Genomic DNA, 15,426 nt, shown 5'->3' with positions numbered 1-15,426 from the left:
GCTCAGGCACAGTGTGGGGCCACCAGGCTGGAAGATCATAGGACCGGACAGAGGAGCCATGTGACTTAGTTTACTTCAAAACCCATGGAGTGTTCCTGGACAGCTTCTAAGCCAGGTAATGATGTGAATCTAAGTTTGTGCCTTCACACCTCAGCTAAATGACCTAGCAGCTAGCAGACAAGGCAGGATGTGGTTGGATCCTCCTCACCTAGCTCTGAGCATGCCATCCTGTCTTCTCCCATGCAGTCAACTTTAGATCCCATGTGATTCCCTGGGGAATCAGCTCGGGGAGCTGCACTGGCAAAAACCTATGGTATTTGGGGATAAGATTCATTTCTCACTCCTTTTTCTCCTTGAAACAACTTACTGCTCAGTCAGATGAGCACCAGAGCTGGTACCAGGAAAGTACCAGAAGCAAGAGACCTGGGCTGGGTCATGGGTGCACCTACTCCAGTGTTAGCATTGGCTTAGTTACAATATTGTGATTCCCTTTGAGTCACAAACAACTTTTGGTGGACTTGTCTTTGGTAAGCACCTTTTTAGCTAGTAGTTCAGTTATTTACCCTCAAAATAGTAGATGTACTGGTGGAACCCTTTCTTTGGTAGCTAGGCAGTGTGGGGAGAAGGGTACCTCTGTGCTCTGATGTTTAGCCTGGGTTGGCAGTTATGAAGCTTGGCCTCCTGATGCCATTTTTACTCCCATTTTATTGAAACTGCTGCAGGGAGGAATGACTAAATGGCAAAGCAGGAATGATGTATAGCCATCTCATGGCTTTTGAAACATATGGTCATAACTAGCATCTACACTGGGTGTTTCTTGTTGGGTTTGTTTCAGGGTTTTAAAATTTATTATTCTAAAAGGATTGCTCCTGAGCACAGTGGAATGCAGCAGTTTCATTTCCACTGCTGCTCAGCAAATTGTTTCAGGTTTCCTATCCTTTCCCTGTCACAAAGAGTTTGTTCGGATTTCCTCTCACTTTCCTCATTGTTCTGGGAGTGGAGGAAATGGCATGTTTGGAATCCTGTGACAGATGCTCAGGTATGTCAGCATTTCCACTGCAAACACACCCAGCCAGGCTTCCCAACTAGCAAGAGAGAGGGTGCTGTACTCAGACAGGCAGTCAAGAGTCCCACTTTGTAGTCAGCTCTGCTGTCCTTTTGAAGCCTGAGCTCTTGGATAGTTAACATCCTTTAGTCTAAAACAAAGAAGGTTTAGCTAGCTGCAAGGTTGCCCTCCTACAATCAGTGTTGAGCCTACAAAGCAAAGAGGCGACACTCGATGAGATGGAAACCAGTGAGCTCACGAACTACCATGGAGACATGATATTTTGATGCTGCTCTACATCAAAGAGCTTTAAATCTACCACTATTTTCACCTCCCCCCTGGGCACTTGCCAGCTCCTTGCCTGACTCACAGCAGCAGCAACCAAGAGAGCTGGGAGAGAGTTTGCATTTATTCCCATCCTCTGATCTCTTATGTCATGCTGTGAGTTGCCACAGTTCAGTTTATTTTATGTATTTGTGGCACTTCAAAGCTGTGCATTGTCAATTACCATTAACAGGAAAACAAAGTGGAACAATGACAATTCATGACTTTTTTTCCCTTAACTGGTACTTCAGAATGTTTCATACCAGCACTTCTGAAGAAGTTAATTTGTGTTTTATGTAATATATATATATGTTTATAATATTCTTGTAGTTTTGTGACTGGCTTGCTCATTTTGTCTTGTTCTTTCACAACAGTAGAATTTATGAATCATAGAATCATGGAAAGGTAGAGTCGAAAGGGACCTTTAGAGATTATCTCATCCAACCCCCCTGCAGAAGCAGGTCAACCTAGATCAGGTCGCATAGGAACATGTGCAGGCGAGTCTTGAAGATCTCCAAGGCAGGAGACTCCACAACCCCTCTGGGCAGCCTGTGCCACTGATCCATCACCTGAACAGTGAAATAGTTTTTTCTTATATTTAAATGGAACTTTTTGTGTTCCAGCTTCATCCCATTACCCCTTGTCCTGTTGCTAGATACAACAGAAAAAAGGGATGTCCCAACCTCCTGACACCCACCCTTTGGATATTTGTAAATATTATAGAGAAGACCATCACACATGCTGCCTAAGCAACGGAAACACAAAAGGCTAAGCCCTTTGTGGTAGTGCCAAGCAGGCAGGTTTTCTCACAGACAATTCAGCGTGCTCTTACTCCAATGCAGGTGGCTGTAGCTCCAGAACTCCCCCTTCCCTGGAGTAGCTCAGTGAAAACTCACCCATAGCACTTGTCATGGAAATCAAACTCCCTTGCAAAAGCATATGTTATTGTAAATTGGCAAATCAAAGACTCGCTAAAACTCATTTTGGAATTGTAGAAAGCAAGCATTCTTTATTTGCATCACTGGAGTGCACAGAGGTTCGCACCTCAAAGCATGAGCACCAAATTTGGAGTAATTCCTGCTTTTATTTCTAAGTTGCATACATATGCATTTCATTTCCCAGAATCAACATATATGTTCAAACTATTTCTTAGAACCAATGATCATATTTACATGATCAATATGCCTGCATATTTAGTCTCCCAGGGTCTTCTGTGGGACTTTGATAGTCTTTCTCAGGTGTGCTTTATTTGAACTCTGCTAAGAGCATTGGCATTACTTGAAAATATACACGGCAAACTTCTTCTTTCACAGTGGTTTATCTGTTAACTACTAGAATCCAGTTCAAGCTTGATTCTACAAAGGTCCCATTGTCTAAGTTCCCCTTGCTTGAACTTTGGTTTGAATCTTCTATTCGTATACAGTTACTCTAACTTTAGGTATTGCTAGAATACTAACTTGATTTTTCTTTAACTCCTAAGTATCATTAAACCCAATTAAGTTGAAACAAGCACAGAACAGGTTTAGAAAAAAGGCCTCCTCAAGGATGCTACCTGAGAACCTCAGGCAGAGCCAGTATGCTTCTGATGCCTTGCTGAAAGGTGGAAATCATCTGCTAGGTCTTCTGTGATGTTTTTGTTGTGCTTGCTTGAACAGTTTCAAGACTTTGTGTGTGCACAGGTGGATAAGAGACTCGAGACACCTTGAGCTTTGCTATCAGAAGCAACCAAAGCCAGTTAACTGTAAAGAAGAAACAAGCCATGTGGATTGAGTCGGAAATTGTCACAAGGGTCCTCAGATAAGATTGTACCTGTGTCTGAGCAAGTGTAGATAACCCAGCAAAACCAAGATAAGAAACCTGGGAACTCTACGGAGTACACGGGAAAAGGAACTGAGAGTTCAAGCAAAGGACTCAGCTTACAGCTAAGTGTTGGATGGTTCTTTAAATCACCGGCTTGTGCGGTAACACTCCCACAAACACGGCAACTCGGCCGGCGCCTTCACCCCAGGCGCGGAGACAGTGACTGCGCTGCTCGCCCCCACTCCCAGCACTGCACCCGCTCCGCAGAGGGCTGCGCCCCGAACAACTCCGGACGCAGCACGCACCTCCTGACCTCGAGGCAGTGCTGCCGCCGTGCTCATGCTCGGACGGGACGGGACGGGACGGGACGGCCCCCAGAGCCCGCGCCGTGCACGCCCCCATTGGCTCTTCCCTCCGAACTACAAGTCCCACGGCGCCCCGAAACCGGGGACTACAACTCCCAGAGTGCTCTGCGCTGCGTCCCAGCGGGACGGCCCAACATGGCGGCAGGAGGCGAGGAAGGGCCGGCGGCGGAGCCGGAGGCAGCCGTGGAAGAGACGGAGGCGGCGGTGGAAGAGTCGCGGAGCTTCAAGGACCTGGTGAGACCGGGCTGCTTTTGCCGCTTCTGCCCCCGCTGGTCCCTCCCCTGTCCCGAGGGGCACCCTCCTGCCGCCGTCCCGCACGCCAGGCCACGGCGAGGGGGAGCTCCTCGCCCAGCCTCGCGTGCTCGCCGTGCCCCACACGGCCTCGGCTGCGGCCTTCACGGGATGCCCGCGGGCACACGCCCGGCAGGCCGCTCCTCCACGGCGTGGCGGGGTGCCCGGGCGGGAGGTGTGAGGGGTTCGGGCCTCAGCTCCCGTGTGGCTGGCGTTGCTGCCGCGATCTGTGCTCCTCAGCCGGCTGAAAACCTGTAGTTTCGTTTGTGTAAATTTGCCCGGGCGTTTTCCTTTTTTTTTCAATGCCCATGGGATGCCCCTGGAGGGGAAAGGGACAGCTACGAGTGCGTGCAAATCTTGTGTAAACTCGGGGAGAACATTACTCGTTTCTTACTGATGGCAGTCACCTCTAAACCTATGAAGTTACTGATGGAGGTGGGGATCCCTGCAAGCAGCCTCCTCTTTCATAGAATCATAGAATGGTAGCGGTTGGAAGGGACCTTTAGAGATTGTCTAGTCCAGCCTCCCTGCAGAAACAGGTTCACTTAGATCAGGTCGCAGAGGAACATGTCCAGGTGGGTCTTGAAGACCTCCAAGGAAGGAAACTCCACAACTCCTCTGGGCAGCCTGTGCCACTGCTCCCTCACCCTCACAGTAAAATAGGTTTTTTTCTTATATTTAAGTGGAGCTTTTTGTGTTCCAGCTTCATCCCATTACCCCTTGTCCTGTTGCTAGCTACAATAGAGAAAAGGGATGTCCCAACCTCCTGACAGCCACCCTTTAGATATTTATAAATATTAATAAGATCTCCTCTCAGTCTCCTCCAGACTAAACAGTCCCAGTTCCCGCAGCCTTTCCTCATATGAAAGATGTTCCAGTCCCCTGATCGTCTTGGTGGCCCTGCACTGGACTCTCTCTAGCACTTCCCCATCCCTCTTGAGCTGAGGAGCCCAGAACTGGCCACAGTACTCCAGATGAGGCCTCACCAGGGCAGAGTAGAGGGGGAGCAGAACCTCCCTTGGTCTGCTGGCCACACTCTTCTTGATGCATCCCAGGATGCCATTGGCCTTCTTGGCCACGAGGGCACATTGCTGCCTCATATTTAGCTTATTAACAATCAGGACTCCCAGGTCTCTCTCTGCAGAGCTGCTCTTCAGCAGTTTGACCCCCAACCTGTACTGGTGCGTGGGGTTGTTACTTCCCAACTGCATGTTCCTTCATGCAGTTGCCTTTTAGGCCTGGCTGTTTCTCTGTGCTAGAGATGAACTTGACTATGTTGCAGCATGTGTTTAATGTTTAACTCAACTCTGTGACTTAATTTAGGTGTCTTTGGTGATGTCTTTTCTCTGATTCTGTTTTCCCTAATATTTAGGGAGTGACAGATGTCCTATGTGAAGCTTGTGACCAGTTAGGATGGAAGACGCCAACAAAGATCCAAGTTGAAGCTATTCCAGTGGCTCTCCAAGGTGAGCGATGTGCTTCTCTGATCTGAAATCTGGGGATGTCCCAGCAGCTCCATGTGAGTGAGTTTTGCTGAGTGAGAAATAAGTGGCAGGGATGAAAGTGTTTTCACCACTTCTTCATGGAACATGTATCTCTAGAAGCTGTCTTTGTGTTCATTCTTGTGTCCTTCTCAGGTGGAGTTTGGAATACTAATTTCTCCTATAGCACTGCCTGTAATTGCAAACTCTCAAGTGGGTACAAACATGGTGTTCACTTGAGTACAAACTTGAGTGAGCGTTCATCAAGGTCACCACGTAGTTCAAGCGCTGCATGTTAAACAGAGTTATTGTCAATCGTTTGAGCCACTAGTCCGCATCAGTCATTTTCTTTCACTCAAGGACACACAGGAAACTTCTGATGGATTTAGGGCAGTGTCTCTTCTGGTAGGGAATGACTATGTATGTCTGAAATTTGAGATGCCTTGACTGATAAATTAGTTTGTATAGTCTGCTCTGCTACGACAGGGAACTGCGTAGGGAATTCTTGTGCTTTATAGGGTTCTTTATCTGGTCTGGTTTTCTTAAGAGTTTTTTCCCTTCTTGCAGGCAGAGATATCATTGGTCTGGCAGAAACTGGCTCTGGAAAAACAGGAGCTTTTGCTTTACCAATTCTTCAAGCACTGCTGGAAACACCTCAGCGATTATTTGCTCTTGTCCTCACACCAACAAGGGAGCTGGCGTTCCAAATCTCAGAGCAGTTTGAAGCTCTTGGATCCTCCATTGGTGTCCAAAGTAGTAAGTAGCTTTGTGATATTGGAGAAGTTTTCCTGAGGACTGAAGTTTGTCAACTCTAAATTGCAAAGGAAAAAGTAGAGAGTTATTTGTATGGAGAGTTGAACAAAAGGTGAGAAAAGTTACTGCAGTGTCCAGTGACAGGACAAGGGGTAACAGGCACAAGCTGGAACACAGGAGGAGAAACTTCTTTGCTGTTCAGGTGAGGTAGCCTTGGCACAGGCTGCCCAGGGAAGGTGTGGAGTTTCCTGCTCTGGAGGTTTCCAAATCCACCTGGACATGTTCCTTTGTGACCTAATCTAGTTGAACATGCTTTAGCAGAGGGCTGGACTGAATGATCTCTAGAGATCTCTTCCAACTCCTACAGTCCTGTGATACTATGAAAAACTTGTGGTGCTGGAAGATGTAAACCTGGTATCAGGTTTGGGAAAAAAAGAAGACACTATGATCTTCACAGGGTAGTTTGCCGCTCTTTTGCATTTTATATCCCAGCAGTTAAGTATAGAAGTAGAGAATCTTCTCAATAGTAAGTTTGTGTCCTGTGAAATTGCATAGATCTCCACTCTATAATGTGATGTAGTTTAGTCTTTCCTTCAGAATTTCTGTATTGGTTTCTTAGATACTCTCTACAAACATAAAAGCTTTGTGGGTGTTTTTAGAATACCCATGTTTTTGCAGCTGAGTTAAGCTACAAGGAATAGATGCTGCTTGTAACTCTTCAGCTGTAAAAATAAAACACCCTGAGCCAGTAAGGACTTAATTGTATGGCTTAAGAGGTCTGGAAGGTAATTTGTGCTAAAATAAAGCAAATTCTCATAAAGATTAGTCTGTCATTTGTACAGTGTTGTTGTGGGTGGCAGGAAGTAGGAGGAAATGCCCTTCTGCCCAGACACTAAGAGATTCACTGTATCTCATTTGTCTTGCAGCGGTTATTGTGGGTGGAATTGACACAATGTCTCAATCTCTGGCCTTAGCCAAGAAGCCACATGTTATAATTGGTAAGTTAACCCTCTGGGTGTATAGGCTATGAATGTTACCCAACTGCAGTAGCCCAAAGAAAGAGTGCCAAAAGGTTTTGTCGGTTTCAAGAAGTGAGAGCACATTCCTGCTAGACTACCTTTGGATTGTTTTTTCATTCTGCTCAAGAATTCAAACTGCTGGCTTCATCCTCAGAATTGCTTGTCTGCAGTCTGTTTTGTGTGTTTTGGATTTTTTTTTTTAAGAGGGAGAGAGGGAAGGAGGGCATTTCTGACTCCAATAGTCTTACTTCAAAACACTCTCAAGATAGCCTATGAAAGAGTCCTTCCCACAAAGCAATCTGCCTTTAGCTCTCTCAGGCAAAGAATCCCATTTCTGTAACGAATGACTCTCTTGGCTCTTTGGATCTTTTCCTTTGCTTTCATTCTAAATTTGCTCTGATGACTTTGTTGGCAGCAACCCCTGGCCGACTAGTTGATCATCTAGAGAACACAAAGGGCTTCAACTTACGAGCTCTGAAGTTCCTGGTGATGGATGAGGCCGACCGGATCCTTAACATGGATTTTGAGACAGAGGTAGGAATCTGCTGAAAGAAGAGTTTGGAACAGCAGATGACTCTCTTTAAAATCAGCCTTCATACGGTCCATAGTAAATACTGATGTGTTCTGTAGAAAATAATAGCAAATTGTTAACAAGATATAATTGCACAAAAGCCTGTGGCGTGACTAAAACTTAGGAGAGTCCTGCAGAGCACTTGCAAGACATTAGGAGGCATTTTGTGTCTTGAAACCTATGGGCTTCTCTGGAGTGCCTGATGTTGATGCAGTTAGTGTAGAACAGTCATACACACATTCATGCAGGAACGTTGCCTGTCTAATTCTGAACAAGCTGTCAGCCAACACCTTCTCTTTAGAAGATGGGAAATCTGTTCCTACTGGGAGTCTTAACTTGCACACCTGCATTACAGTTGTATTCAACACTTCCTTTCTGTTTTTACAGGTGGATAAGATACTGAAAGTGATTCCTCGAGACAGGAAGACATTCCTATTTTCTGCTACCATGACCAAGAAGGTGAGGGCAGAGTACTTTGCTTTAGTTTTCCTTCCATTGGGATTTTCAGTTGACTAGACTGTGTAGTACAGGCTTCTGAGAAAATCTCTGTCCATCTGGTACTAACTTATATTGATCTTCCCAGGTTCAAAAACTCCAGCGTGCAGCTCTAAAGAATCCTGTTAAGTGTGCTGTTTCTTCCAAATATCAGACAGTTGAAAAACTTCAGCAATACTACATTTTCATCCCCTCCAAATTCAAGGTAATGCCACTTCCATTTCTTCCCTCTTATGATTATGTCATATCTTACTGTTCCTACACCTGCCTGATATCTTGTCATGTTCTCTGGCTTAGGCTTACTCTTCAGTGCAGTATATGTGATTTTGTCTTCCTTATGGGTTTTTATTTTTGTTTCATTTCTGTTTCCTTACAGGACACCTACCTGGTTTATATTTTGAATGAATTAGCTGGAAACTCTTTCATGGTATTCTGTAGTACGTGTAACAATACCCAGAGGACTGCTCTGCTACTCCGCAACCTGGGGTTCACTGCCATTCCTCTCCATGGGCAAATGAGTCAGGTAGGGGCAGAGCCCACAGCACGGAGGAGCCAGGAGACCAATCTCTTGGCAAATGGACTGCACCCATGGGTAGTCACAGCTGCCTTCACAGCTAGTGGACTGGACTGACCTCTAGAAATTTAATGTGAATGCTGCCACTGCTTCTGTAATAGTTCAAAAAGAAATCAGAGACGTGAGATTTTTAGTAGTTTCTCCCCTAGCTGTTCTCTATCAGTATTTCAACAAGAAGTTATTAACCAGAGTGAGTGTTATTCTTTCTTTCATTCATTCATTCCCTTTTTGTCCTCCTTTGTTCCAGAATAAACGCTTGGGCTCTCTAAACAAGTTCAAGGCAAAGGCACGTTCTATTCTACTGGCTACTGATGTTGCAAGCAGAGGTCTGGACATCCCACATGTAGATGTGGTGATAAACTTTGATATTCCTACACACTCTAAGGTAAGCAAGTCTGTGTGCCAGCTGAGAGCTTCTGGTCACCAGGAGCCACAGTGAAGCTAGACAAAGGAACAAAGACATTTTTTCTCTGTTCTGATGCACTTTTGTAGATTAGAAGGTGTAATTCAGCCTCTGCCAATTTGAGTTGGTGTCTCAGTTTGATTGGATGGCCTCACATGGATTGTAGAACTGATCCTCGAAGCAAAGAAGGGAAGTGAGGGATGTCCTGTGTCTTTGTACTTCTGCTCAGAGTATGTCTTTTGCCATGTTGCATTAAAGTGCTTCTAGACTTTGAAAATGGTGTTAACATATTACTGGTTCCAAGTAGTCATCTCTATTCCTAAGATCCAGGTCTGCCTTCACATTTCAAACTGCTTTTTTAAAAAAATAAGTAAAATTTCTCCCATTGTGTTCAGTGAAGATTTTATCAAGATGTCTTTTAATATGTTTCACCTTCATATTACAGAAGTAGAGCAAACTGGGGAAAAAAAACCCAAAAGAGTTCCTAGCTATCTTACAGAAAGTATAGTATTCTCTTGTAGTGTGGTTTTGTTCCTCAGCCTGGTTTCAGGAAGCATGCCATTAACATACATTTCAGGAATTGCTGTTGTTCTCCATAACAATCAAAAGATACCACACATTGCAAACAGAAGGAGGTATTGGTTGTGTTTTTTTGTTTTTAATTCACTGCTTTTGACAATTTTAAAGGACAAAAGTTTAAAAAAGTAAATAATGGTGAAGGCGGCAGCTTGAATGTCATTCTAGTTTTTGTGCCCCCCTCTTGTCTAATCATGCCACAGAACACATCCTGTCTCGTAGTGCTTCCCTTCTCCACAGGTCTTGCATGGAGAAGGGAGTGTTTCCATTCCCATAATGCAGAATAAACTTGGAAAACAGCCTAGAACCGTATAAACAGAAGATTCTCAATAGATCAGACGTTTCTAAGTTCTTCTTGTTATTTTCCCTTTCATTGTGCTTGCCAAATGCAAATCTACTTGCCAGAGAGCTTGTCTGGAAGTCAGGTTGTGCAGAGTACTAGATCTCAAGACTGGAAATGCAGGCACCAGCTTACTTTAAATATTAACTTTCCGAGGAAGTGATAGTTCATTAGCAAAGTCATGTATCACGACTTTTGTCCTGCCTTCTGTGAACAACTGGAGGTGGTCTTCTCCTTTTAGAAAGAGAAGAATTCAAATATTAAAACCAAAAATACGCCCCCACAAGCCAGCATGTTCTCAAATCCTAACACTCCACATGGTCTTGAGTATTTCATCCTGGCTATATCTTATCCCCATTTTTTTATTCTTCCTTAAAGAACAATTACATAGGCTGGTTTCCAATGACTTCTATGTTTTGGTGCAAATATTGCTTATTGAGGAAAATTTGTTTTCAGGATTACATTCATCGTGTGGGAAGAACAGCTCGAGCTGGAAGATCTGGCAAATCTATCACCTTTGTCACACAGTAAGTGTTAAAATGTGGCAGACTTATTCTTGTCAACTGTGTTTCAGAGCAAAAAAAACCATTCAACTGCATTCCGAGTGAGAAGAAAATAATACTTTTCACTTTGAGAGCCAGTTGGATTTGTGTAGTTAGAGGAGAGAATTCAAAGGCCAGGTGGGGAGGGAAAAAGGTCAAGGATACATTCTAGAAGCAGGCATGTAGTGAGCAGAACTGTTTATTACTTGGTTGTAAATACACGTACATTTTTATAGCATATATTGCAGGTCAAGAAAGTGTGGGATTTTTTTTGAGAAATACTGAAGTCTTCCTTATGAGGAAAGGCTGCAGGAACTGGGGCTGTTTAGTCTAGAGAAGAGGAGACTGAGGGGAGATCTTATTAACATTTAAAATATCTAAATAGTGGGTGTCAGGAGGTTGGGACATCCCTTTTTTCTATGGTATGTTAGCAACAGGGCAAGGGGTAATGGGATGAAGCTGGAACACAAAAAGTTCCATTTAAACATAAGAAAAAACTATTTCACCGTTGAGGAGAGGGAGCCCTGGCACAGGCTGCCCAGGGAGGGTGTGGAGGCTTCTTCCTTGGAGGTTTTCAAAACCCACCTGGATGCGTTTCTGTACGACCTAATCTAGATGGACCTGCTTTAGCAGGGGGGTTGGACTAGGTGATCTGTAAAGGTCCCTTCCAACCCCTGCCATTCTGTAATTCTGTGAAATGTCTAAAAAAGTCTTTGGCAAATACTCCTGAACAGAGATGAGCTGAATAAATCAGTGAAGCCATCCCAAGTTGTGGCATCATCTGGATGCAGTTAAGAGTTGCTTATGAGACCATCCCCACAAGCTAATGGGATCTATTGGCTGGAGTCAGGGAGTGACGGCCGTGGTTGGTGACAGCTGAAGCCCTCTCATGAGAGTGGCTCAAGCCGAAGCCTTGTCCTTTCTCAGGTACGACGTAGAGCTGTTCCAGCGCATTGAACACCTGATTGGTAAGAAGCTGCCAGCGTTCCCCATGCAAGAGGAAGAAGTTATGATGCTGACAGAGCGTGTGGCTGAGGCCCAAAGGTTTGCTCGAATGGTGAGTGCTGGCTTTTTGTCCCTCTGCTCATTGTGGTAGTCTTAACTTCCTCAGGTGTTACAACTCTTGGTCAATGACTGCATTGCAGGAGCTGAGGGAGCAGGGGGAGAAGAAGCGATCTCGGAATGATGATGATGACACGGAAGAAGCTCTTGGGGTCAGGAATAAGGTGGCAGGTGGGAAAAAGAAGAAGAGGAAAGCCTTCTAGTTCAGTATTTGGACAATTTAAAAAAGTTATATGGTTACATGAGTTTGGCAAAACTGGTCTACCAAGACATCTCCAGTGGATATTCTTCAGAACTGCTTCTGAACTTGGACAGTCCACCAGGAGGACAACTTCCTCTCCTCAGCTTCACCAGTTACAGATAGACTGAGCTTGGACCAGTCTTCCTGTCAGAGACACCAGACTATCACCTCTGTCCCTGAACGCAGCTGTGCTCTGGCCCTACTCATTCACAGAGGTGCAGTGTGGGTGCAGCTTTCCCACTGCTGCAGCCTGTCTCACTGCCCAAACTCACCAAGTTCATCTGAGGTTGGATCTGAGTGTCAGAAGAAAGAGAGGAAGAAGCTAAAAGAAGCAACTGAGTTTCCACAGCATAACTGTGACATCCTTACCTTAGTAAAGGGACGTTTGATGTGGAGAACTCCAAATATATTTTGCTGAATTTTAAAGCTACCCGCTTTTCTTTGTCTTGTCTCTGATCTGTTCTGTTCCTTGTGAATATTGGTTCTGCTAGAAGGTTTTCTTCTTGGGTCAATCTTAGTGATTCAGAGATGACATCAGTACCTTAGATGTGCTAGCCGAAGAGTGGCCCAGCACAGAGAGAACCTGTTCTGGCATGATTGGGCTATTCACTGCCTGAAATTCGATCCATAATCTAATTGGCAAGATCAGGAAGAGGCCTGGGGTTTTTTGGTTGGGTTGGGGTTATTTGTGGCTGAGTGCTGTAGTACTTAAAAGCCAACACAAGAGGGTAGTGCTTACATAGGAAAGCAGCTCATGAGCTGGGTGGAGAAGAAAAACGATCCTCGGAGGCTCTGTGTTTTCCTGTTTATTTTTCTGCCTCAGGCAGAGTTCAGTGCCACGTTATGTAGACACTTACAAGAACAGGATGAGTGTCTTTATCTTGATATCAAACCAGATGGTTAGTGCTAGTTCCCATTGGCAATGAAAATTTTCACACTGGACGTTTCTGCTACTGGGTATAGTTGTGTGAGAGGAGTTGCTTTGGGATCTCTCAACATGAACATTTAATGTGTGTTAGAACCACTCATAAACTGGATTTTCTGCTACATGAAATGCCGTGTCAAAAAGATTCAGATCTGAACACAAAGCAGAAAGCGTTGCAGTAGTCAAGAAGAGAGGCAGTGGTTACATCATGGGGTCAACACAAATCCATTATACACGTATCTGCTAGTCACAATGCTTTTATACTTTTGTTTGGGGCAGCATGTTTTGCAAAATTAGCAAAAGCACACAATATTTAAAACTAGGAGGAAAAGGCCTTTAAAACAACTCTGTTGTCTTCATGAGGAAGAAACATACTCTGGTGTGAGAAGAGTGCTGGCATTCTTACTTTGTCCTTATTTTTTTGACACAGTTTACCCTCAAGTTTGATAGTTCTAAAGCTGTCCAAAGTCAGTGATGGATAAGTAAGAGTACACGTCTTGGGTATGGTGACTAAGAGCATTCTTATAAAACAGGGAGGGACTGTGTCCTCTGTGGTTTCTAGTGCAGAGGAGCAGGGGTGGAAGCCTTGTAACAAGAATGTGTTAATTCTGCAGGCCCCTGTGGTAGGAATCCCCACAGGTGAGAGGGAACAGCCCTAGAATGCACCAGAGAGAGGAGTAAAATGAGTGAGCATATGGATGGAGATGTAAATACTCATTCCCTGTGAGGGAAAAAGGACTCTCCTGACTGGTCTTCTGTTGATAATTGAAAAAAATCCTTCACAAGCATGACAGGATTGGTCTTGCTATCAGCAAATGAAAGTGAAATCGATCTCAGGCTCCTGGATCTCTGGAATACTTCTTAGTGCATCTTCCCAGCTCTGTAATGGGTGGTGTGTGGAGTCAGTCCGGAACCAGTCCTGTGAAGTAACGTGAAGGGCGATTTTGCTGCTGGAGAGTGTAGTGCAAGGTCATTCCTTTTGGAAGCAGTACAAGGATGTCTTTAATAGATGGAAGGAATCTCTAGCATCTGTCTGTTCTTTTCTATGTGTGAGGCTGTAACAGCAAAGGGGATTTGCTCCATTATGGGATCAAAGATTCTCTATCCCTCTCAGTTGCAAGGATAATAGAAGTGGAGCTGCTCCTTGTAAAAGGGTACAGAGCCTCCTTGAGAGGAGTGACTCCTAGACAGCTGGCCACCTCCCTTGATTTGGAACTGTGAGCTGTAGAAACACTTAGCACTAGTAAAGCAAAGGTCTCACCACACCCACATTCTCACTGATGCCTCACCTGCCACTGGTATGTGCATTCAATTTCAACTAAAAATATCTCAGCTGATTGGAGGGGCAGGAAGTAGTTTCTTTCTGTGACTATTTGGTAAGGACTAGGTCACAGGGTGTTTGTGTAACTGAAGTGGAATAAGGAGTGTCCAAAGATGTATTTGCTCAAAACAGAATTTGCAGCCAGGCTAAAGTAAAATCCGTCTGATTAATGAAACGGGAGGGGAAAAGAATGGAGTGAGACCTGTCTCTCTATGAAAGACAGTTCAGAAAATACCAGCACTGGTATGTGCGTGGCTGCATACTTCTGTACAACTGCTGGCAATGTGTTTGTTCAGTCAGGGGGACTCATAAAGGGCAGTTCTGAAGCTGGAGAGTTAACCTCAGTGTGAGACAACGGAGGATCAGGCAAAAGCAACTTTTGTGGCTGAAACTGGAGCAGAGCTTTGGCAAAAGCTGTGTTCTCGAAAGATATTCAGTGGGATTGTTTGCAGTTTGAAACAATTCTGCACTTCTGAAGTCCATAAGGAGAAAGTTTATATACTCGTCGTACATATTTTAAGCTGTTTTATAGGTCAGATTTTCAATGCTGCCTCGGGCAGTAAAGAAGGAAGATACAGTGTCTTTCATGTAAATGTTCTAGAGCTAGCAGAAGAGGGACAAGCCTCTGAAGGGGAGGAGTAAAATAAAAACATTTATAAACAGACTTCAGGAGAAGTGAGGATACCTGCAACAAGCAGCAGCAGCCCCTGCAAACACAAGCTGGGCTGGAATAGAAGCGGAGCTGAATTGGCCTGACTGATTTGGCCATCTAGGCTCCCCAGTGCTGTGCACCTGCTGCCCTGGGGCTACGAGGGAAGGCATGGGCAGGGAGCAACAACTGGGAACCAAGATGGGAGATTTGGTGCTTTTTTCTGTGGTGGCAGCCTGAGTCTAAATCTTCTTAAGATAGTCATGAGGACACAGCCAGTTCAAGAACCTGGCAGCCCATCTTCCCCCCCTACTACTCCAAAAAGTGGGAGAGCCAAGTATGATAACTGTCTAACAACACCAGAGGCTCAGTTTAGCAGGGAACTCTGAGAGTAAGAAGTGATTGGGAATCTTCAGGGCCTCAGTTTACAAAGCAGGACTGAAATTAGCAAACATTCCCAGTTTAGCCAAGCGCTGGAGAAGAAAAATGTCCAACACAAAAGCCCTTGGAAGTACTTAAGAAGGAATGGAATTGATTGCATGGCCTGTGAAAGGCGCAGGCATGTACCAAGCAATTTGATGTTGTATAAATGTGAAGTTGTGGTTTGCCTGCAAGGGCATGTGAGGAGCTTCTGTAAACACTCAAGTGA

General features: G+C 44.8%; 1 protein-coding gene across 2 annotated transcripts; it reads left to right on the top strand.

Annotated features, from left to right (window-relative positions):
- Positions 1 to 3,660: 3,660 nt before the first annotated feature.
- DDX47 (DEAD-box helicase 47) lies at positions 3,661 to 12,308 on the top strand. Of its 2 annotated transcripts, XM_062014068.1 has the most exons (12): positions 3,661 to 3,768; positions 5,198 to 5,291; positions 5,874 to 6,062; positions 6,986 to 7,057; positions 7,494 to 7,612; positions 8,037 to 8,108; positions 8,233 to 8,349; positions 8,521 to 8,667; positions 8,966 to 9,103; positions 10,494 to 10,564; positions 11,507 to 11,636; positions 11,725 to 12,308. In XM_062014068.1, exons 1-12 carry the CDS (start codon positions 3,670 to 3,672, stop codon positions 11,842 to 11,844), a joined length of 1,368 nt encoding a protein of 455 aa, XP_061870052.1. In that variant the 5' UTR covers positions 3,661 to 3,669; the 3' UTR covers positions 11,845 to 12,308. The 2 variants fall into 2 exon arrangements, with proteins under 2 accessions (XP_061870052.1, XP_061870061.1); XM_062014077.1 differs by lacking the exons at positions 11,507 to 11,636; positions 11,725 to 12,308 and adding an exon at positions 9,211 to 9,351 and having other exon boundaries at positions 10,494 to 10,567.
- The last annotated feature ends 3,118 nt before the right edge of the window (positions 12,309 to 15,426 follow it).

Source organism: Colius striatus, chromosome 1 (assembly GCF_028858725.1).
Source record: "Colius striatus isolate bColStr4 chromosome 1, bColStr4.1.hap1, whole genome shotgun sequence".
NCBI classification, from domain to species: domain Eukaryota; kingdom Metazoa; phylum Chordata; class Aves; order Coliiformes; family Coliidae; genus Colius; species Colius striatus.
The sequence above is the reverse complement of the archived record's forward strand: the minus strand, read 5'-3'. Positions and strand labels throughout refer to the sequence as shown.

What these genes read in the sequence shown, in the direction of transcription:
- DDX47 (XM_062014068.1), top strand. Translation starts at nt 3,670, where the DNA reads ATGGCGGCAGGAGGCGAGGAAGGGCCGGCGGCGGAGCCGGAGGCAGCC. An exon ending in GAAGCCACATGTTATAATTG is followed by an intron (nt 7,058 to 7,493) that starts GTAAGTTAACCC and finishes CTTTGTTGGCAG; the next exon opens with CAACCCCTGGCCGACTAGTT. An exon ending in TCCATGGGCAAATGAGTCAG is followed by an intron (nt 8,668 to 8,965) that starts GTAGGGGCAGAG and finishes CCTTTGTTCCAG; the next exon opens with AATAAACGCTTGGGCTCTCT.